The following is a 23,439-nucleotide window of genomic DNA, read 5'->3' as shown; positions in this document are numbered from 1 at the left end:
GAACAAGAAAACCATCATAATCATTAATGCCGGGAATGTTGGCACAAGCTTGTAATCCCAGATCTGGGGAAACAGAAACAGGAGGATATTGGTGTAAACACAGATGACCAGAGATTGTTTGCACACAGGCTCCAGATCCTTCTTGTCTATCTCCTTCCATCATGGTACACCCACTGTAGCAGCCTTGTGAGGATGAAGCCTCTACCCACAAGGTTCGCTGTGGGATATGTCCATGCTACTCACATTTAAAAGAAAAGGAAGAAGAGGGTGGGGGATCTACAAGATGACACTCTCGCTGGGTCTCTGCATATGGCTTAGGAGTTGCTCACTTAGATGTGTGTACTGACAGATAACAGAAGGGGATTTTTTTTTTCTCCAGAAGGCATCCCATATGGATATTCAGAAAATGGCACTTTTCCCCTTGCAGTAAGAGAGTGCACATGCACACATGCTTTGTTAAACTTTTCCAAGCCAGCTTTAGAGAAAACATCTTTTCTCCATTTACCCTCGTTAGAACAGACATTTGGTACCCAGCACATCCTAAAAATAATCTTCTATTTATTAAGAAAAGTCATTGGATGCAGTAGCAGGAGTGCTTGTCAGAGCTCAGAAACAAAAACTACGCCACTGTTTTGATGAATTTGTTCTGTGCTTCTAAACACAATGTGAAGAAAGTTAATGAATGAGGCCCAGGTAAGCCTGGGGGGTTTCTCTAAATCAGTGCATCAAAAGTCACAGCACATTCCCAGCAGTTTTAAGAGAGGTTGTTGATGGGCATATTTCAAAGCAAACAACACTGCTGCTCTGACAAGCCAATTATATTACCTTACAGTGCCTACAGGCACATAAATTATACACTAACGTATTTTAGACTACTCCTAAGAAAGCAGTGATTCTCTGGCAGTCTTGACAGCGTGCCTGCCCCCTGGTGGGCTCTCAGGGAACTACTCTGTGTCCTAGCGGCACCATGCCCTGGGAGCATGGGAAACCCAAACACCTGAATTCAGAGCAGCACAGCACTGATTTGCACTCAGAGATGGTCTCGGGGTAAACCCAACCTCAGAGACTGTGTGTATGTGGTTGTAGGCACCTTTTAAAATTATTTTATTGTTTTATGTCTATAAGTGTTTTGTCTACCTGTATGTATATGCACCACAGACCAGCCTGGTTCTCTCAGAGGTCAGAAAAGGGTGTTGGGTTCTCTGGAACTGGAGTTATGGACGGTTGTGAGCTATCGTGTGGGTGCTAGGAACCAAACCTCGGTGCTCTGGGAGAGCAACAAGTGTTCTTAATTGCGAGCCAGCTCTCCAGCCCCAAACAACCAGAGTCTCAAGGCTTTTACTCCAACTGATGTTAGCCAGAAGTCAGGAAGAGATAGTGAACTCTCTCATGGCCCTCATTGTGGGTTCTGCCAGACCACCTCCAAAAGTGGTAGACAATTTCAAATCTTATAAAGTGGCCCAAACAAATCCATTGAGGGCTTTCCTCTTTCTATACCCAGCCCCTACTCGCTTGTCAGTTTTAGAAAAAAGCCCTCCAAACAGCCCAGCAACTTGGGCCATGAAAGGCAATGAAACATTTGAAACATTGTTAGAAGCTGAGAAGGCAGTTCAATTGGCAAAGTGCTGTCTATAGAAATAAAGGACTTCAGATCAGTGTCCAGAAGCCACATAAAAAAAGGCGAATGTTTGGGCTGGAGAGATGCCTCAGTGGCTAAGAACATTAGCTGCTCTTCCAGAGGTCTTGAGTTCAATTCCCAGCAACCACATGGTGGCTCGCAAGCATCTATAATGGGATCTCATGCTCTCTTCTGGCATAAAATCTATACATGCAGATAGAGCACTCATATACATAAAATAAATAAATATAACAAGCAGAACATCAAATGTTAACACAAATTACTTTGTTTTTCTTCTTTTTTGGGAGGAGGGTGGTCATAAGTGGGGGGGGGGGGTAACCAGGGAGGAGGAAGTAAGTGTGATCAGGGTGCATAATGTGAAATTCCCAAATAATCAGTAAAAATATTATATTGGGGGGAAAAGCCAAAGGTAATGGAACACCCTTAGAATCCTAGTGTTGGAGGGCAGACAGATCCCTAGGGCTCACTGGCTGGCCAGCCTACTTGTCAAGCTCTAGGTTAGTGAGAGAACTTGTCTCAAAAATGAGGTGGATGGGCCAGAAGGTGGCAACACACACCTTTAACCCCAGCACTCAAGAGGAAGAGCCAGGCGGATCGCTGTGAGTTCAAGGCCAGCCTGGTCTACAGAGAGAGATCCAGGACAGGCAACTAAACTACATGGAGAAACAATGTTTTAATAATAATAATAATAATAATAATAATAATAATAATAATAATAATAAGGTGGATGGCACCTGAAGAATGACACAGCACTGACCTTTAGCTTTTGGTACACACACACACACACACACACACACACGACTTTCTTTTAAAGATTGTGAGAACAAAGTGTAATCTGATTCCCACTTTCACTGAAAGTCTTCAAACAGGAAACAAAGCCAAGATTGTTCTGTGTACCTGACATGTATTCTGTACACCTGGCCTGTATGCATATTCACGAAATACAGCAATTTCCATTTCCCAAACAAGTGGGAAGAAAGTAAATAATCCACAGTGCTGTGTCTTCTGGGAGCATGTTTGGCTGGGTTTGACCTGCATTTTATGGAGGTTGTCTACGAATGCCAGGAAGACTTAGGAAAAACCCAAGGCTCTGTTCTTTCTCATTTGGTCGCTTTTTTTTCCAGATAATAGGAATTACTTTGGTGCAAGAATGAAGCTACCTATCACTTTACCTACAGCAATATCATATTAATTATTCACATGATTTAGGAAATATATCAAACCCACTTACTCTGATTCATTCTGTACTAAAAACTAGTATTAGGCTCACCATGACTGTTAGAAATGTAAAATTTGCTCACCATTACACTCTACCTTCCCAAGTAGCAAATGGAGCCCCTTTGTACCATTTCCCATCAGCATAAAACAATGTGTTCTGAGTTCAGATAAATTAGATTCAGGTGGTGGGGAACTCGTGATTCATCCATTACCAGAGCCAACTGTCTGAAGCTTCTAAATAAGGTGGACATTCAATTGCTTATGTGGACAGTTTCAGCTTTCCAATGAAGAATCTGGGAGGTTTTAAATCTCTCTGCCTGTACATGAAATGCATGCACAAAATGCTGACCATGGATATGGATATGGTGTGGCCTTGATGAGCTATCATTTTAGAAGTGAGTTTGTTAGGATAGGAAACATGTTTCTCTTCCTCACAGGACCTGAAGTTCTTGGAAGAGAGAATACTTCCTCCATGGTTCACCATGGCACAGCATGGAGTAGGTGCCTCTTTTGGCTGTCCAGCAGCTGAACCCCTTTGAAAATTGGAAAACCCCACTTTTTGTGTGAATAGATGAATGTCTTGAGGCCGTGCCCTGGCTGGTGGGTGTGTTCTACTAACCGTTATGACCATCAATGTTTTCCATTTTTATTTTTTATATTGTTCACTTACTTAGCATGTAATGTTTGTGTGTGTGTTCACACACGACAGCACACCTGCTAGCATGGCAGTCAGAGGCTACCTTTCAGGAACAGTTTTCTTCCTCCACTGTAAGGGTTCTGTTGACTAAATTAGGACCATCAGGCTTGATGACAAGTGTCTGTACACACCTTACCATCTCACCAGCCCAGCATTACTGTTTCAGTCAGGATCTCTGGGGGTGCTTTATGGAATGTGATTTTTGTTTACAAACATTACTTGAAAACTCAGAAAAGAACATCATAAACTTCTAAATTATGTTTAAAGGAGTAGCAAAGAACAATGCCAGCCTACTGGAACTTTTCCCTTTTGTTTTAATTTCTTCTTATTTTATGAAGGTTCTTTGTTTCATAAATGTATATAATACATTTCCATCATTTTCATGCACATCATCCCCTCTTACCCCCTCCCTCTCCCAGTGAAAGAATCTTAGGATCTTAGTAGAAGAGTGGGTAATTCTCTGTGACATGGACAACATTGTAAAATGCTTGAGTCTCTGCAGCAGGTTGTGCTGGGAGAGCTGCCATTCTTGGGGACAGTGACTTCCCACTCTGTGGTGTTTACTAAGACTAGGACTGCCCATACCCAGAAGATGATCAGAATGCAGCCAACCCTTTTTTCACTTAAATCTATACAGATTTAATGAGCCCGCAACTGTGGGATCTGATTGACATATTCAAGAACACAGTAAACAATCAGTAATTGTAGAAGCCATGCCTGGTAAAGTCCTAGGTCTATATTGCAATTCCTTCAACAGCTATACAGCACATCGCTCTGTCCCTTGAAGATGCTGTTATTTTCAGACAGCTAGCTCCCATCATCCAGTGAGTCTTTGCATTAAGTAAAGAATGCAGATGAAACTATTCTTAAGGCACTCGCCACTGCTTTTGGCTTACAAGCTGTTCAGGCAGGAAGATGCAATGGTTACTCTTCATTGTCAATTGGACTGAATTACTTAAGAGAGGAGCCTTGGGGCATGTCTATGAGGTATTTCCAGGGAGATTTAACTAAGGAGGCTAATCCATGGACAGGGGCCCTGAATGGAATAAGAAGGGGGGAAATGATAAAATAAGCCAAGCATGGCCCCCTCTGCTTCCAGATTGGGGGCACAATGTTACTAGCCATCACAATGTGACTAGCCATGCCATGTTCCTCCTCATGTCTTCCCTGCCATGATGGACTGTACCATTTGTCAAGTCTTTTGCCACAGCAACTAGAAAAGGAACTAATGCAGACCAGAAAGTAGGGATGTTGCTGTGATAAACCATTTGGTATAAAGGAGTTTTTGTATTAGCTTGCAAGGGGAAGAGGGAAATGTTTGGAGCCCTAAAATGTTGTAAACAGAAAGCTTAATGGGCCATTATGATGATGCTGTAGAAGACCAGAATGTCAAGAGACATGTGATAACGAAATCCTGGCTCAGGGTATTTTAGCAGAATAAGGACTGTACTGGGAACTGAACTAGAGGCCATTCATTTTACAATCCGGCAGAAAGTCTGGCTGTCTTCTGCATATGTCCTGAGAACTAAAGTGGGACTGAATCAAAAAACAATGGACTGCTTGGCAAGAGGAAACTTAAAGATAGCATGACATTCAGGCTGCAGTATGATTATTGCTCAGCTTGGCTAATAGAGGAGTGTGAGTTTTAAAATGAAGCAAATATAGAGAAGGAAGCTGTCATTGTCACCGTGAGTAATGCCATTTAAGAGAACTAACCTAATAGGACAAGACCCTACCCAATGAAGACTCCAACTTATGAAAACGCTACTTCATCTGAGTGCTACTTGGCTGCACCAAGGTTCCAGAAAGCTGCTGGGCCAGCATTGTATGGCAGGGTTGGAGTCCTTGCAAGCAGGCCTAAAGAGATCATTGCATGAGACTGTGAAAATGATGCCTGAGTTGCATTTAAGACCCCAGGCTGTTGGGAGTGTTTTCAGAGAGGTTCTATGACACTTTGGTGGCAACATGCTGGGGCTCCAGACTAAATGCTGACAAGTTTAAAAAGAGAAAATAAGTTGAATGCAAGCATTCATCTCTCTATTCTTCCTCCTGAGTGCAGTTACATTGAGATCAGCAGCCTCCCCCTCCTGGGGCCACTACCACACCCCAGACTATGAAGTAGAGTAACCCCTTTCTTCTTCAAGTTGCTTTCGTCAGGAATTTTGCTATAACAATGAGAAAAGTAACTAGTAAAAAAGGACATTGGGGGGCTGGAGAGATGGCTCAGAGGTTAAGAGCACTGATTGTTCTTCCAGAGGTCCTGAGTTCAATTCCCAGCAACCACATGGTGGTTCACAACCATCTGTAATGAGATCTGATGCCCTCTTCTAGCTTGCAAGGATACATGCAGGCAGAACACTGTAAATGTAATAAATAAATAAATCTTAAAAAAAAAATAATTATAAAAAAAGGACATTGGAGTCTACATGCAGTCAATGTATGCCACACAAAGTACGCCCTCTGCTATTTATCACAAATGAAGCAGAATATATCATCTGAAAGGGGGTATCTTTTTTTTAGAAAATCAGTTCAATGATTCAGGAAAACACCTATTGAACCAACTCAAACTCTATCCGCCTTTTATTTTTCCTAAAACTCCTGAACTGAGCCATGAAGAATATTGTATAGAGTGAATACAGTTCAATGCTTTGAAGTCTCTGAGGTCCTCATGGCTGGCAGCCCCTCACTATTCACTATTTCTCAAGAAGATGCCTTCTGACATCACATATCACAGCATTCTTAACCCACAGCCTCCAACAGTTAAGCTAACCCTTCTCCCCTCTCTCGTGACCTCTGTTAGCCCTAACTGGACAACATGGGGACCCCCAGGGCCTCCTTCCCAGCTGCCCCCCTTATCACTTGTGTTTGTGGGCTTAACCACAAAGCTCCATGCCAATCTGAGGCCTTGTTTCAATGCTTAAAGTCAGCAGCACACTCATCCTGGAAGGCAGCACATCTCTACCAGGCTACTTCTGGTAAGTGTGCTTTGCACATCTAAATCTGGCTCAAGTTCCTAGAGGCAGATACACACTGGGTGGATTATTTGAATACAGAACAAACATGATGAAGGAGATGTTTCTGGGCATCTGCAACTGAAACAGGAAGAGTGACGGGAGCACCTCTGCCATGTTTCTGTGGCACATTTGTACATGAATGTACTCCTACATGGTTGTATGTGACCATTCCCCTACATTCATGCATGCAGTTTGTGTGCATTCAGAGGTTATGTATGCTTATTCATGTATGCTCACATCTGTGCCCTGTATAGTGCGAATGAATACATATGTGTCTTAGTCACTATTGTATTGTTGTGAAGAGACAGCAGCATGACCACGACAACTTTATAAAAGAAAGCATGTAGCTGGGGCTCCCTTACACTTTCAGAGGTCTAGTGAGTGCATTATCATCATGGCAGGGAGCGTGCAGCATGCAAGCAGACATGGTGTTGAAGTAGCTGAGAGGTCTATTTCTGGATCCACAGGCAACAGGATGAGAGAACTACTGGACCTGGCTTGGGCTTTTGAAACCTCAACGCCCACCCCCAGTGACACACTTCCTCCAGCAAGGTCACACCTTCTAAACCTTCTCAAGTGGTACCACTCCCTGATGACTAAGCATTCATATACAAGCCTATGGGGGCCATTCTTATTCAAATCACCACAGTCTACCATAGGTTTGCTATATGCCTGTATAGGTATGTTTGTGTGGTGGGCACATGTTTCTCTCTCTCTCTCTCTCTCTCTCTCTCTCTCTCTCTCTCTCTCTCTCTCTCACACACACACACACACACACACACACAGAGAGAGAGAGAGAGAGAGAGAGAGAGAGAGAGAGAGGAGAGAGGAGAGAGAGAGAGAGAGAGAGAGAGAGAGAGAGGAGAGAGGAGAGAGAGAGAGAGAGAGAGAGAGAGAGAGAGAGAGAGAGAGAGAAATGGAACTGAGGACACAGGGGAGTCAAACAACGGTGGAAAGGGAGCCTGAGGACAAAACAGAGACAATTGTCCCTGGCACCTGGTACCTGGTACCCTCTGCAGCACTGCTCACCAGCTCCAGGCCCAGACCCAGCCTTCTATGTTACACAGGCTCTGGAGACCCGTCAAAATGTCCCTGCTGTCAGTTAGGATCAATGGCTTCAGAAGAGTAGAGAATACTACCTGTGCCCTTATTTCTCCCTCTTCCACAAAGAAAGGCTGCCAAAGCCCCTCAATCTCACAATATATCATGGGTGTTGTCATTGTTTTCCTACCAGGCACTGATTTATAGATAGGACTAATGTGCAGATTAAAACTGGACACTGCTGAGTAAAGCAATTTCCACCCTAAAACATTTGAAAACACTGATAACTGCCATAGAAACCCACTCAGCGCACCTCAGCTTCCTTCAGCCGTGATTATGGTGGCCAAGAAAGAGGTTAAGACGGTGTTTGTACCAATCCAGGCAGAAATGTGGCCAGGACACTTCAAAGGAATTGAATGTTTTTTAAATTAAGGTCATATTGATGGTATTTATTTACTTATTTGTTGAATTATTTGGGGGTACTAGAGGTTGAACTTTGGGCTTTGTATATGCTCAGCATGGGCTCTATCACTAAGCTACACCCCCAGCCCCAAGAATGAAAACTACTAATCACAAAGGCTACATGATAGAAATGTAGGATTTTTTTTTCACTGTATAAATCTTTCTATTTCTCTATGGTCTTGAAATTTTTGAGGATAAAACTCCATGGAAAAACCTCTCCCATCATATTTGTTATCCAAAACTCAAAAAGCCTCAGGTGCAAGGCTTTACCAGATGTATGCAACTTGATCACATCAAAAAACGTTATTGGCAAAGTTTGTGCTAGAAAACTGAGCAATTGAGTTACATCAAAAGCACATTTACACAAAAATGTCACAATGTCTTAAGTAAATTTATGATTTTTGTCTTGAGCTGTATTCATCACTATCCTGGCTACATGCAGCACATGGATAGAAGGTTAACATGTTTGACAATGTAGACATTATCTCTGGAGAGATCTAGAAAATAATAGGCACCTGTTTCAGAGGGTGGCCATTCACAACCTTTCAAGAGCCAGGTGGTTAATGTTACTGAGCAAAGCAGCATAGAATCTCCCAGGCTACTCTAGATCATAGCTGAGCTATGCAAACAGCACCCCCCACACACACACCTTTCAGCTCCAGCTAAATGAAATATGGAAATTCTGGTCCAAGTTTGTAAGGTTGTAATACTTTCAAGAAAGGGCAAAAATCAAACTGTAAGCTTTCCATTGCATAAATAATGGCTACATTTAAGTAGAACTAGCATGGCTCAGCTCTCTCCTTTAACCTCATTGTCTTCCTCTATGGGTTCCCACATGAGATGGTACCACTCAATCTCTGGATAGATCGTTTCCTGTCAACCAAACATCTCTGGAAATGCCTTCACAGATACAACCAGAGGGATCCTTTACTAAATTTCTAGAAGCTTCTCTATACAGTGAATTTGATAACCAATAACACTACCACAGTAGCCAGGGAAGAATTTGAGCTATCTTAAGTGAATACTGGGAGCTGCAGAAGCCAGAAATAACAATGTTTGAAGGACACTGACAACAATGTGTAAGTAACAGGTTGTGGCAGCTTGTCTCACTTCTGTGACACTGTGCCCAAGAAGCAATGTAAGAAGGGAAGGGTCTCTTCTGGCTTACCCTTGCGGCATTAGGGAAGGCATGGCAGCAGAGCAAAAGGCTACTGGCCACACTACATCAATAACCAGTAGGCAGAGTGCAGAGGCAATGGAGCCAGGCTATAAAATCTCAAATCTCACCCCCAGTGATCCACTTCCTCCAGCAGGGTTTCACCCCTTCCACAGTGCCACCAACTGGGGACCAAGTATTCAAACCCTCAAGCCTGTCACTGGCCTTTCACATTCAAACCATAACACAAGTACCCTTAAAAAAAGATTCTGCAATGAGGGACTTAGAGAAGGCTTCTCCCAAAGGACCCAAGTTTAGTTCATGATGCTCCTGTGTCTGCTTTTCGAAGTCTCTCCTTATAAGTAACTCTGTTTATGAAAGGTTATGGAGGTTTGAATGTAATTGGCTCCCATAATCTCACAGGGAGTGGCACTATTAGGAGGTGTGGCTTTGTTGGAGTGGGAATGGCATCAGAGGAAGTGTGTCACCTTGGGGGTGGGCTCTGAGGTTTCCTATGCTCAAGATACTGCCCAGTGTGTCAGTCTCCTTTCTGTTGCCTGCAAGATGTAGGACTCTCAGCTATTACTCCAGCATCACATCTGTCTGTATGCTGCCATGCTCCCCATCATGATGATAATGGACTGAATCTCTGAAACTGTAATTGAGCCAACATAATTAAATGTTTTCTTTGTAAGAGTTGCTGTGGTCATGGTATCTCTCCACAGCAATAGAAACTCTATGATAGAAGTTAGTACCAGAAGTGGGGTATTGCTGTGCTAGGCCAGATCATGTTTTTGTTTGGAGGAATTTGGACTTTGGTACTTTGGGTTATACAAGCAGTAGAATGCTTTAAGCATTGCTTAATGGGCCATACTAGTGGGGGCATGGAAGGCAGAGGTGCTAAGAGTTATTTGAACTGTCAAGGGCTCACTCAAGATGTTTCAGAGGAGAAGAATATTACTGTGTGGCCTAGACATCATTCTTGTGATATTTTGTTAAAGAAAGTGGCTGCCTTTGCTCTTGTCCAAAGAGTCTGCCTGAGGCTAAAGCGAAGAGTTTTGGATTAACTCTGTTGGCAGAAGAAATCTCAAAATAGCCCAGTATAGCTTCTGTTTTGTGGTTACTAGTGTTAACTCTAATGAAGTTATATAATGAAAAGGAGAAAGCTGAGCAAGGAAAAATATTTGAGGAAAAAAAGAGCACCAGAAAGTGGAACTAAACTCTGTTGAAGGAGATCAAGCAGATTAAGAAATGGAATAAAGGGAGTGGTAACCTCAGGGCAAGATTCCACCCAGATAAGTTTCCAATTTGTGAAAATGAACTAAAAAAAAGTTTAGAGCCAGGTGTGGTACTGAATGCCTTTAATCCCAGCACTGGGAAGGCAGAGGCTAGTGGATCTCTGAATTCCAGGATAGCCTTGTGTAGAGATCCAGTTTTAGGAGGACCAAGCCTAGGCAGTAAAAGGCAGAAAGCTGGTGAAGATGTAAGTGAATGAGGGGGCCATGTTCCAGCCCCAACAATCAGCAGAACTTGGCAGCTTCCGCCACATTGTTTTGGCTTTAGAGTTAAGGACAGAAGAAATGTGTTATGGAATTTGCCTCTGAGCCTAAAGAAAGCTGCTGAGGCCAGGCATGTGTCAGGGGTGTCCCTGAATGGAGGCCTAGTAGAGAGGCCATTTTGTGAAGCTGTGAAGGTAAATCCTGAATTGTCTTGGAGAACCCAAGATGTTAGAGATGCCAGAGTCATGGGATACCTGCCGAGGAGAGCTGCTAACAGGGAATGGAAGCAGCCCAAGAGAAAGAAGTGTGTTGCAGTCAACAAAGCTGACTGGAATTGGAGATCTGAACAGCGTTTTAACATCATACACGAAGATGCAGAGTTTGGGGTTTGCTCAGCTATTTTTTCAGTCTTGCTTGGGTCCAGTATTTCCTCACTATGCTCCCTCCCCTACGTTTTGGAATGGTAATGTATATTCTGTGCCATATGCAATCTCTCTTTCTATACTGATTTTATAGGGTATTGAAGTTAATCTCAGAACAGACTCTGAACTTCAGACTTCTAAACATTATTGAGACTGTGATAGACTATGGGGACTTTTGAAGTTGGACAAAATGCATTTTACATTATGATATTGTTACAAGCTTATGAAGGCCAGGGAGTGGAGTGTGGTAGTTTGAATGTAATTGGCCCCTATAATTTCATAGGAAGTAGCACTATTATGAGGTGTGGCTTTGTTGGAGTGGGTATGGCCTTGTTAGAGGAAGTGTGACACTGGGGGCAGGCTTTAAGGTTTCCTATATTCAGGACTGCCCAGCGTGTCAGTTGCCTACATGATATAGGAATCTCAACTATTACTCCAGTACAACATCTGCCTATATGCTGCCATGCTCCCCATCATGATGATAATGAACTGAACATCTGAAACTGTAATCAAGCCATCCCAATTAAATGTTTTCTTTATGAGTTGTCATGATCATGATGTTTCTTCACAGCAATAGAAACCCTAAGACAATGGGGCTACTTCCTTACACGTTTTACATATCTAGAGATGATTAAATCTGTTGCTGGCAACACTGACATGGGAGCATCATGAAATATCTCCACTGCTGAAGACACTATGTGGCACATGATAGTTGGTATCAGTAGGGCAAGAGAAATGTGAGTGGGAACATGGGTTTGATAGAGTTTTGCAACCAGAATACAATGACTATTCTGAAATCCATAGGGGTCCTGTGCCATCCACAGCTACCATTGGTGTTCGTGAGCATCATGTTTGTACTCCCTCCTACTGAATCAGCCCTGGGCATATTCCAAACACAGGCAGATTTCAGTTCATTCAGGCTTCAGTGTTTTAAATTTTATTTAAATTGTTTTACATATACATTTTAAAAATATGCTAGGGTTGGGGATTTAGCTCAGTGGTAGAGCACTCACCTAGCAAGCACAAGGCCCTGGGTTCGATCCTCAGCTCAAAAATATATATATATATATATGCATCCATTCTTCAGAAAGTACCTATTCAATGTTTCATAAAGACAAAAGGTTTAAGTAAACAGAACTGTAATGATTGCCTTTGTCAACTTGACACAGTTTAGAATCACCTGGTAAGAGTCTCTCAATCAGGGATTATCTACATTGAGTTGGCCTGTAGGCAAATGTGTAGGAGGTTGTTATAAGTAAATTATTGGTGAAGTCCCAGCCCCACTGTGGGCAGCACCATTCCCTAGGCAGAGTGTCTGGAGCTGTGTAAAAGTAGAGAAATCCAGCTCAGCTGATCAAGGGCATGCATGTGATCATTTCTCTCTGTTCTTGACTATGGTTGTAATGACTAGCTGCTTAAAGTTTCTGGAATATAACCTAGAATTGTAAACCCTTTCTAAGGTGCTTTCTCTTTGCTCTTGGTTGTGGATGTAATATGATTAGCTGTTTGAAGTTCCTGTTATAACCTGGAATCTTAAACCCTTTCTAAGTTGCTTCTTACCAGTTACAAAAATGAAACTCAAATCACCACCCTTGATTGTATGTCTACTTTTAAAATGTTTTTGCTTTAAAAACAAAACTGCAAATAACCCAAAATAAAAAGCATCATATAACATCAGTATTAAAATATTCTCATGAAGATGGAGAAGTTTTGTGATTTGAGTCAAGGTTTCACTATGTAGCCCAGGCTGGCTTCAAATCACAATCCTTCTGTCTTGGCTTTCTGAGTTGTTGATACTACAGGTGTGTATCAAACCCTGCATGGTTTAATTAATCTATTACAAATATAAAGATGGTCCAACTACCTTGCAAGAGTAACTCAGGAGCAGGGAAGGTGAGAGCTGGTGGTTTTTATATATCTGTATGTTTTCTCTTTGCTGTCTATAGCAGTAGTTTCTGTAGCATGAACTGTCTAGATCAAAAGAAACCTTTGCTTCTCCAAATGAGCACTGACCAGTGTGTGCACATGAATAAACAAACACCAGAAAAGATGGAGGAACTGTTACTCAAAACTACATGGGGTTAAGACTAATGGTTGTCCCCTACAAACAGACCAATGGTACAATGTAGTGTCAGAAAGATCTTTCTTCTGTAGTATGAGTTAATTAAGTGTGGGCTAAGCATTATTCTGGTCCTACCAAACACATTTTAAAAACAAGGTCCAAAGTAACACCCAAAACAATTTAAAATAATCATATGACTGGCTTAAGATCAAGAATATTTGTAGGAATATTAAGATATCCATCTCATTAAAAGGTAAAATTCACTGTCTAGCATACAATCAAATCTCACCAGATATATAAGAAGCAATAAAAACAGAACTCAAAATGAAAAAGAGTCACCAGTTGCTAGATTTAGCAGAGAAACACACTAAGCTCTGTTGTAATTGTTTTCCCTATGCTCCACAAACTAAACTAAGGAGACACTAACTGGAATTCCAGAGGCGACAACTTCAGAACCCAACTCAAAAGACACAGGATGGGACGAATGGTAAATACAAGGTTACAAAACCCAAACCCAAGCATCAGGTTCATTACAGAGAATATGCTCAAAAAGACAAAAGATGGCAGTGCTGGGGAAGATGCAGGGAATGCACATACTTGCACACTGTTGTGGGGAGCCTAATTAACATAGCCACTATAGAAAGAACTATGGAGATTCTTCCCCAGAATTAAAAATAAAGCCTCCAAGTGATCCAGAAATCCCACCACTGGGCACAAATCCAAAGGAAGTAACTCCAGCATTGGAAAGACAGATCTACATTCCTGCACTTACAGCAGCACTCTTCCCAATAGCCAAGAGATCAGGTCAGTCTGCCTGATGAATATTTAAAGAGAATATGGAACACACACACACACACACACACACACACACACACACACACACACAGAGAGAGAGAGAGAGAGAGAGAGAGAGAGAGAGAGAGAAATGCACACAAAAGCACATGCACATGTTATAGGATATTATTTTAAGGTGTATTACTTTTGTTTATGTTGAATTTGTTTAACTCTGTGAAGCTGTGTTATTGAGCCTGTCTAATACACCTGATGGTCTAATGAAGAGCTGAATGGCCAATAGTGAGGCAGGAGAGAGAAATAGAAAGGACTGGCAAGCAGAGAGGATATATAGGAGAAATCTGGGGAAAATGTTTAAAAAAAATGTATCCACAGAAGGAGGACAACTCCAGGGGCCAGCCACCCAGCTACACAGCAAGCCATGGAGTAATAATAAGATTTACAGAAGTAAGAAAAGCCCCAAGGCAAAAGGTAGATGGGATAATTAAAGTTACAGAAAGCTTGCAGGAAACAAGTCAAGCTAAGGCCGAGCATTTATAAGTAATAATAAGCCTTTGTATGTGATTTATTTGGGAGCTGGGTGGCGGGCCCCCCAAAAGAGAAAAAAAAAATGCACATAAACACATAGACACCAACACACATAAACACACACACAAATAGTGACAGAAACACATAGTCACACATGAATACTTTTCAGCCATTAAAAGGAATGAAATCTTGTTATCTACAACAACATAAATAGAATCCAGTGAGACAAGCACAGAAAGACACCCACCACAGAATCTCACCTACATATGGGATGTAAAAAAGTTAATCCTGTAGAAGTTGAGAGTAATATGGCAGTGACTAGAAGGTGGAAATAGAGGGAAGAACGGGATGAGAAAAATCAGTCAATGGTACTGTTACAATTAAGTTGAGTATGTCAGTTCTGCTGCACAGTGGGGTGACTAAAGGTAATCAAAAATCTACTGTATAGCTATATAGCTGAAAACTAGAATTACCAGTAAAAAATTTTACTTGCAGAGAAATATTTGCCCAATTTAAATACTATACAATGTATCCATGTATCCAAGCATCACATGGTACTCCATATACGTGTGTGTCCATTTAAATATATGTAATATGTATATTTTTTGTGTTGATTTAAAAATCCAAAATTGGCCCAGCAAGATGGTTCAATGAGTAAAAATGCTTGCTGCAAAGCCCGACAACATGAGTTCAAAGCCCCAGAAACCATACAAAAAAGAACTGACTCTTATAAGTTGTTCTCTGACTTCCGCATACATGCCATGTCATACACCACACATACATACATACACACAAAAAATAGATAGATAGATAGATAGATAGATAGATAGATAGATAGATAGATAGATAGATAGATAGATAACTTTTTGAGATAGGGTCTCACTGTGTAGCCTTGGCTGTCCTAGAATTTGCCATGTAGACCAAGCTGACCTCAAAACATGTAGAGACCCTCCTGTGGTCCTCCTGCCTCTGCATTCCCAATGCTGGGTAAATATGAAACTTCAAAATAATACAAAATAAAAATATTTCAGAAGAAAAATCATGAAAAGTAAAACATAAGGAGAGAAAGGACTAAAAGGAAATATGAACAGCCCATTGTGGAAAACATCAGGCAACTGGATGAAGAGTTACTGGGGCCACTGGAGGAGAACAAGAAACAGGGTCAGATAATATATTTGATGAAATAATAGACAAATGAAATTTTGATGGCACAGGCATATAATCCTACATACAACTGATAATCCCAGGATGCAAGATTACGAGCCTTGGGAACAGGAAGATAGAGATGTAGGAGGGAAGACGAATGGGGAGGAAAGTGAAATGATGGCTAAATATTTATGGTAAAACTCACCAAGCTCAACGCTACAACTATGTTTAGTGTTGTGTGTCAACTACAACACAACACAGCTGTTGAAAAACAGAGGGGTGTGTGTGAATTTAACTCCATCTAATGAGGATCAATTACAGGAGAAGAGTAAGTTTACCAACTGCACATTTTGTTCTGCAGTGTAGGAATGACACCCAAGCACTGTACCCCTAAGCTATAACCCCCCACCCTGCTGGGAGAACATTTTAATATTAGTTATGACAATCAACTTGTGAACCAGAAGACATTTGTAAAGCATATGCATGGTAGAACATGGTTAAATATTGCATAATATCCCCACCTATCCCAAAATGCTGTTTCCTCAAAATACACACCGAAAGAATAAATATGTACCCTCTGCTCAATGCAATTTTTTGGACTGCCTCCCAGATCTGAAATGATCTTCACTCTCAGTATATGAGCAACATAAGAAAACTACTTGTTTCTTGTTATTTTATGTTCACACCTGGTAAATGAAATCTTTATTACATTTCCTACTTGGTCACTAGGAGTCATAAAATGTATTTGAAAACAGCCCAATTCTCACACAGTATAGCACACTGCCTTTGTACAATTTCCTTAGTGACCATTTTTTCAAGAACACAAAATTGGCTTCACATTCTCCTATGGAATATGTACAAACCAAATGACTGAGAATGAGATGTTTTAGAATAATAAAACATAAGCAAAAAGAAAAACCTATCTGACGTGAATAAAATATGGTTAGACAATAAATTTGAAAGAGGCTGTCAGAAGTATCAACATTCACTTTTTACACACTACTCTTAATTGTATACTATTATGATATACTAAAGGAACACTGTGTTTGTTATGAATTATGAAAGACTGAAACATCCTTATGTAAGATGGGGGTGAGATGGCACAGCAGGTAAAAGCACTTAGTAAGTGAACCTGTTGTCCTGAGTTCAATCCCAAGAAACTATGTAAGTATAAAGAGTCAAAGGGCTGGAGAGATGGCTTAGAGGTTAAGAACACTGGCTGTTCTTCCAGAGGTCCTGAGTTCAATTCCCAGCACCCACATGGTGGCTCACAACCATCTGTAATGAGATCTGGTGCCCTCTTCTGATCTGCAGGGACACATGCAAACAGAACATTGTATACATAATAAATAAATAAATCTTTTTAAAAAAAAAAAGATTGATAGGTGAGTGTTTAAAAAAAAAAAAAGTATAAAGAGCCAATTCCACAAAGACATCATTTGACCTCCACATGTGCACCATAGCATGTGCATGCATGCACACACACTTTGTTATTGTTGTTGTTTTGGTTTTGAGATAGAGTTTCTCCATGTAGTTTTAGTGCCTGTCCTGAACCTCACTTTGTAAACCAGGCTGGCCTCAAACTCAGAGATCCGCCTGACTCTGCTTCCCAAGTGCTGGGATTAAAGGCATGCGCCATTGCCACCCGGCCGCACACGCACTTTTTAAAACTTGTCTTTACACATTAAACACGGAACTTGGCAAGCTTGAGTTTTCCCTATTTGGTCCTCTCTCTTCCTACCCCAACCACACCAACACAGAAAACGTAAGACTAAATTTTGTGGTTTTGTTCCTGTGGGATGACAGATACATAACTGACAGATTAGAAGGTAGGTAGATAGACAGACAGGATTTAGCTTTTCTTGGTTTGTGCCTTACAAAATGGTTTCATATTGTGTATTCAATGGGTTACATTTTCACTCATTATAAGGTTCCTAACCATGTGTGGTTCCTTAGTATATATATTCACTGTGTATATCTATCATCACTTCTATACCTGCCCCATTGAAGTTTTCACCTTATAACTGCTGTATTATGGAGATAGACATTGTAAAATACTATTTTCCAAGGCACTGTAGTATTTTATATCCCAAAGAACACTGAAGAGCAACTTCTGCTGTCCACATGTGTGCATTCACACACACATGTGCACATACACACACACTAAAATAAAAACACCTGGTGATTCCAGAAATTTACTTGTCAAAATGGAAAACAAAATCTTTGATGTTTTTTCCAGCATTGTTCTCTTTTATCTTCTTATATTTCCCAATGCCATCAGTAGCCTCTTTTTATTATTCTAATGTGTTATTTTTGTGTGTGTCTGGGTGCCCAGGGAGGCCAAAAGAGGGTACTGGATCCGTTGGGCAGGAGTTAAGAGTTGACTGTAAGCTGCCCACTGTGGGTGCTGGGAACCAAACTCATCTTCTCAAAGGACGACAGCAAGCACTCATGGCTGCGGAGCCACACTGGAGTGCATGCGTTCTGTTCTGTTGTTTTGAAGTGATTCTACTCGAAAACTTACATCTGAAAACTTAAAAATACACTACCACTAACTCAATATCCCTCTTAAATAAATTTAATAAATCAGTAACATTTGTTATACATAATATAGCATACACTGTTATTTTTCACTCGGATTGAAAGCAGGGTCACTGGTGATTCTTGGAGCTTCACAGTTTATTTAAGAGAGAAACTGGTTCAACCAATTCTCAGCCCAAAATTTCAAGAGAGGATCCTGATTGGCCATAGAAGAGAAAGGACTGCTCCTACTGTGCTGTAGCTAGAGTTTTCCTGCCTGGCCCACAGTCAGGACAAATCTCTCTCACCCGCTAGGCCCATAGATGCTCAGACCCAACCAAAACTTATATTGCTTACAAACTGTACGGCCGTGGCAGGCTTCTTGTCATCGACTTCTATCTTAAATTAACCCACTTCTATTAATCTATAAGTTGCCACGTGGCTTACCTGTACCTTACATCTGGCTTGTCATGGTGGCGGCTTGCAGCTCTCTCCGCCTCCACCTTCCACTTCCCAGACTTCTCCTCTCTCTTTGTCCCACCTATACTTCCTGCCTGGCTACTGGCCAATCAGCACTTTATTTATTTTAACCAATCAGAGCAACACATTTGACATACTTGAACATCCCACAGCACTGTGCCCCTGTGGCTGAGGGATGGGCACAGAGCAAACACTGTGACAGTGCTAAGTGGTGGTGACAGTATCCCTCAGTATAGGGGACAAATAAATTTAGCAATCTGTTAATGTCTCACATGATTGACATGTCTTGATGCTTTGGTTTTAAAGGAAAATCCTTAGCAACAGTCCCTGAAACATCCTGCAGACACTGTGAAGGCACACAACAAAGCTAGAACAGGCAGTTCTTCAAAACCACATTTGGACTGTGGCATAAATAATGCTTCCTTCCTGCCAGAACTACCTGATCTAGGCCCAAAATAGACCGCAAACCCATCCTCTTGCCATCCTGCATCCTGCTGCCAAGAAGGCCTGGCAGCCACTCCTTTCACCTGGACACCTCCACAGCCAGTTTAGTCTTACTGCATCTCCAGGAGGAAACAGATGGGGAATGAAATCCACTTCTTACCAAGGCCTCTAAAGGAGATGGTACCTATTCAGCCCAGCCTCATCCTAGGCCACCCATTTTCAGAGTGCTGCCACACTGTGGTCAGTACTCACCTTTGCGTGTCCAACAAGAAATGTTCTACAACTTCCTAGCTACTTATAACCTTTAAGTTTTGGTTAAATGTCACCTTAGCAAAGGCTCCTTGGCTAAATGACCTGACAAGAGCTACTGAATACCTTTCTAACTATGCCAAGTCATGAGCCCAAAATACTGTTATCATTTCTTTCACACAGAATGCTAAGCATGCTAAAAATTCCCTTAGCAAAAGCTAATTTGGGGTTGGGGATTTAGCTCAGTGGTAGAGCGCTTGCCTAGCAAGCACAAGGCCCTGGGTTCGGTCCTCAGCTCTGGAAAAAAAAAGAAGAAAAAAGAAAAAGAAAAAAAAAGACAGAAACAAAAGCTAATTTAATGAAGTTGAATTTAAATCTTGAAACTTTCATAACTTCATTTTTAGCTTCTTGCCATAACAAGGCCCATGTTCTTTGTGCATAATTGAAATGTTCCCAGTTTTGAAATAACTTTTTAAAACCTTAACTTATCACAGGAAAATAAGATTTATGGATAGTGTAGAAGGAATGTTTCGGCAGAACTTGGTAAAATCTTACCAATTTTAGTCTTTTCTTGCAAAAAGGATGGATAAAGAATATAACTGGAGAGCCGGGCAGTGGTGGCGCATGCCTTTAATCCCAGCACTTGGGAGGCAGAGCCAGGTAGATCTCTGTGAGTTCAAGGCCAGCCTGGGCTACCAAGTGAGTTCCAGGAAAAGGCACAAAACTACACAGAGAAACCCTGTCTCGAAAAACAAAACAAAACAAAACAAAACAAAAAAACCAACAAACAAACAAAAAGAATGTAACTGGGTTTAAAGTCTAAGATAAAAAAATTTCAAAGAGGCATTATAAGCAGTTCACTCAATTTCCGGACAACTGATGTTTCTATATTACTGTCAACAATGCTTCACAAAGTAATACATGAGGAGCAAAAACATAAGACTCCCAATAACATAAACCTTTATAATAATAATTACAGAACACAAATGTTTTAATGAACTTCATATTTCAATGAAGACACTGAACATTTACAAACAATTACATCAATACAGTAAAGATAACTGATTCCACAGAACACTTATAAATGCACTTTTCCCTCAAAAAAACAAAACAAAGCAAAATTTTTTCTTCACAGACTTGAGTAACAAATGATTTACATAGTTTTCAGATTCCCAAATATGTACAGAGCTTTTTGGACTCTACAGAAACTGGGATGCAGCAGTTAAGATGGGGGATTGGTGGTAACTCTATCCAACAAGAAATCTCTTGGGAAATCTTGTATCAATGCACATTTAATAACCACACATTTCCCCTCCATTATTAAATGAAATTCTGGACACTCTAGCACATAATAGTGTTCCTATTTCCAAACACTATTTTTAATGAGATCACATGTGGCTGATAGCATGACTTACCCTTAGCCACATGCACACAAGCCTGCACACATTAGTGAGCACAAGCCTGTGCTAGTCATAAACTAAAGGTAACACTGACCTCAACAGCAATGGATGCGAACAGATGACACACAAGTCCCATCCTGCTCCTGAGCACTCTAGTCGAGCACCATTAGGGTCTTCTGGAAATGAGTGGAGAGCCTCATTTCTGTGTCAGAGGCTGGTCCCTCCAGTTAGCCAAAGAAAATAAGCAGCTATTGGCAGTGAAGGTCACTAGTCTGCATAGAACTAAATGGTCACCAACAGAAATTTTTTAAAGCTTCAACACTGTGTCTGGCAGAGATCTGGTTCTTATGTTTGATTTTGCTGTTTGTATTTGCATATGTTTTTTTCAATGCTCCTAACTATACCTAGACTTTCAGATTAAGATACAAGGAACATACGAACATTGGCTTGTCACCATCATTAACAACACTGTGAATATAATAGAATGGAGGGGATCTGAAAACCCTGTGGCTTTAAGGTAAAGCAGGCCACTGGTGACATCATCCTACAGTACTCCACCATCAAGCAAAATACATTCAAAACAGCCAGAGCTAGGTCTTAAAAATGTAATCAACTACAGTGACCAGTCTGACTCAGTTATCAAACACTCCATGGTGAGATTTGTGATCAGAAAGGGTCAGACTTTAAAAATACATTTTTTTTTTAGTTGGAAAAAAAATTACTCAAAGCATCATTTTAAATGAGTCAGATGTGGAGTTCCTAATATCAGCTCCTTTGGTCCCCAATAATCAAGTTCTCAGTCCTGGAAAGTGCCACCAAAGGACACCCACATGTTCTATGCACAACAATACACATCTTATACCAAACTTCCTACCACTTACTAGTTCAGGTGCCCTCCTGTGCCACCCAAAGAAAAAACAGGGACCTGAGGGAGAGGTATTAGGTGGGGTAACCATAACAGCATACTACCTTTTCTCTTCTCCCCAAGTGGTTAATCTACAAAGGGCGGTATGAAAGAGTAAAGTACGAGGGGCAGTAACTGAGATGTCTCTATCAAAACTGTAACTCTGTAAGAAATACACTTATAAATATCAGATGAACAGTGATTTCTAGAAGGCAAGAAGGAAAGGCTCACTTGTGCAGTAGTAGGATTGGCACTGAGAGGTATCCAAGCTGTTCTAGACAAATACTTATTGTTGCCTATGAACTGTCAGCCATGGCTGTCCCTTTTCCAGCCTAACAAGAGAGCCTTTCACCTTCAGGACATGTTTGGTATGATTGTCTTTCTTGCCTTCTACATTGAATTCAATATTCCAGCTTTAAATCCAAGTGCTCTATCTAGGCAACAGTGAGACTCCAAAGTTTTCCCAATATTTATTTTGAGGTAGTGCTCATTTATTTGCATTCTTGGCTCTCAGATACCACCAAGGAAGTGAACCCATTCAGAAATATGCAAATCAAAGGTGTAGAAAATAAATAAGATTCTGTCTTCAGGTAGCAGGGCCTTTGTATAAAGGGCAAGTCACATTCAATGGATAAGTCATTGGAAACTTCTAAAATCTGTTTATAAACACAACTATAAATTAAAGTGCTTTGAATTTTGTTTAACATCTAAAATCAGTGATTAGAATCATATTTTAAAATTTACTTGTATGAGACCTCAGGAAACTGAAATCCTTTTGTATAAAAGAACAGAAATGTTTTCTTCTCAAAAGAAACTCTGTACAAATGTTGTAAATCCAGCTAACTTTTACAGAACTGGAACAAAAGTTAAGAGCTGAAATGGAATTATTACACAACGGCACATGTTCCAACTTCACACAAACCAATTCTGAAATCTTTATCAGTCCTGCCTCTCCATAGCCAATGCAAATGAGCTCTGCAGTCTTCCCAGGACAAGGTAGATATGGACAGTTACTCCAGACAATGTAACAGACTGGGTATGCCTCACAACAGGTACACAGTTCACATTTAATTCATATAATGTAATGTAATGCCCTACTGCTTGTCTGTCAACGTCAACAACTCAAAGCATTTTGTATGCTACATGGGAGGTGAACTTCACTTCTACTGACCAGAGGATACCAATATACACAAGACAAAAATAAAAAACAGAATCACACATCTCTCTGTACATTTCATGCAAGCTGGGCACGATGTGAAAAGAACATATACAAGGCACCCTTCTCAGGGCCAAACTCTCACTATAATGGCTGATTAATATGCAGAAGAGCCTGCATGAATCAAAGGTCCATGGCAAACTTCAAACTAAGGAACACCAGTGACTTATTTTTCTTGTAACAATGCAGGAATATTGATGTTCCAACCAATAGCTTGCCTATCGAACCCACATGTGAAAAGATTGCATATGGGGTGGTCTTCACTCCACGCTGAGCAGCACACCATTCGTCTGTGACCCTAGGAATAAACACACGAAACAGAATTAATGCATTATTCCTGAAACAAAATGTAACACTTTCACCATGCTAGGAGTAGCTCAAGTGAGCCGAAAACTACTATGCAGCATGGTAACAGGCTTGCCAGGAGCAAGCTGACAGGAGCAAGGGTGAAGTGTGTGCCACTGGAACAGGTGAGTGAATAAGGGGCTCATACCAAAAGCCATGATTAGTCTGTCTTCAAGAAAATCAGAGTATTATAGTCACACACACA

The 23,439-nt window shown here is 41.0% G+C and overlaps 1 protein-coding gene across 5 annotated transcripts in view; it reads right to left on the bottom strand.

The window, feature by feature from the left end:
- Positions 1–20,342: 20,342 nt before the first annotated feature.
- Positions 20,343–23,439, bottom strand: part of Wdr37 (WD repeat domain 37) — a 67,507-nt gene continuing 64,410 nt past the window's right edge. For all 5 annotated transcript variants that reach the window (XM_036186865.1, XM_036186862.1, XM_036186866.1 and 2 more), the window contains one exon: positions 20,343–23,187. In XM_036186865.1, the coding sequence (XP_036042758.1) occupies positions 23,056–23,187 (132 nt within the window). In that variant the 3' untranslated portion in view covers positions 20,343–23,055. The remainder of the gene's footprint in view (positions 23,188–23,439) is intronic.

The sequence above is a fragment of the Onychomys torridus genome, chromosome 5 (genome assembly GCF_903995425.1).
Source record: "Onychomys torridus chromosome 5, mOncTor1.1, whole genome shotgun sequence".
NCBI lineage: Eukaryota > Metazoa > Chordata > Mammalia > Rodentia > Cricetidae > Onychomys > Onychomys torridus.
The sequence above is the reverse complement of the archived record's forward strand: the minus strand, read 5'-3'. Positions and strand labels throughout refer to the sequence as shown.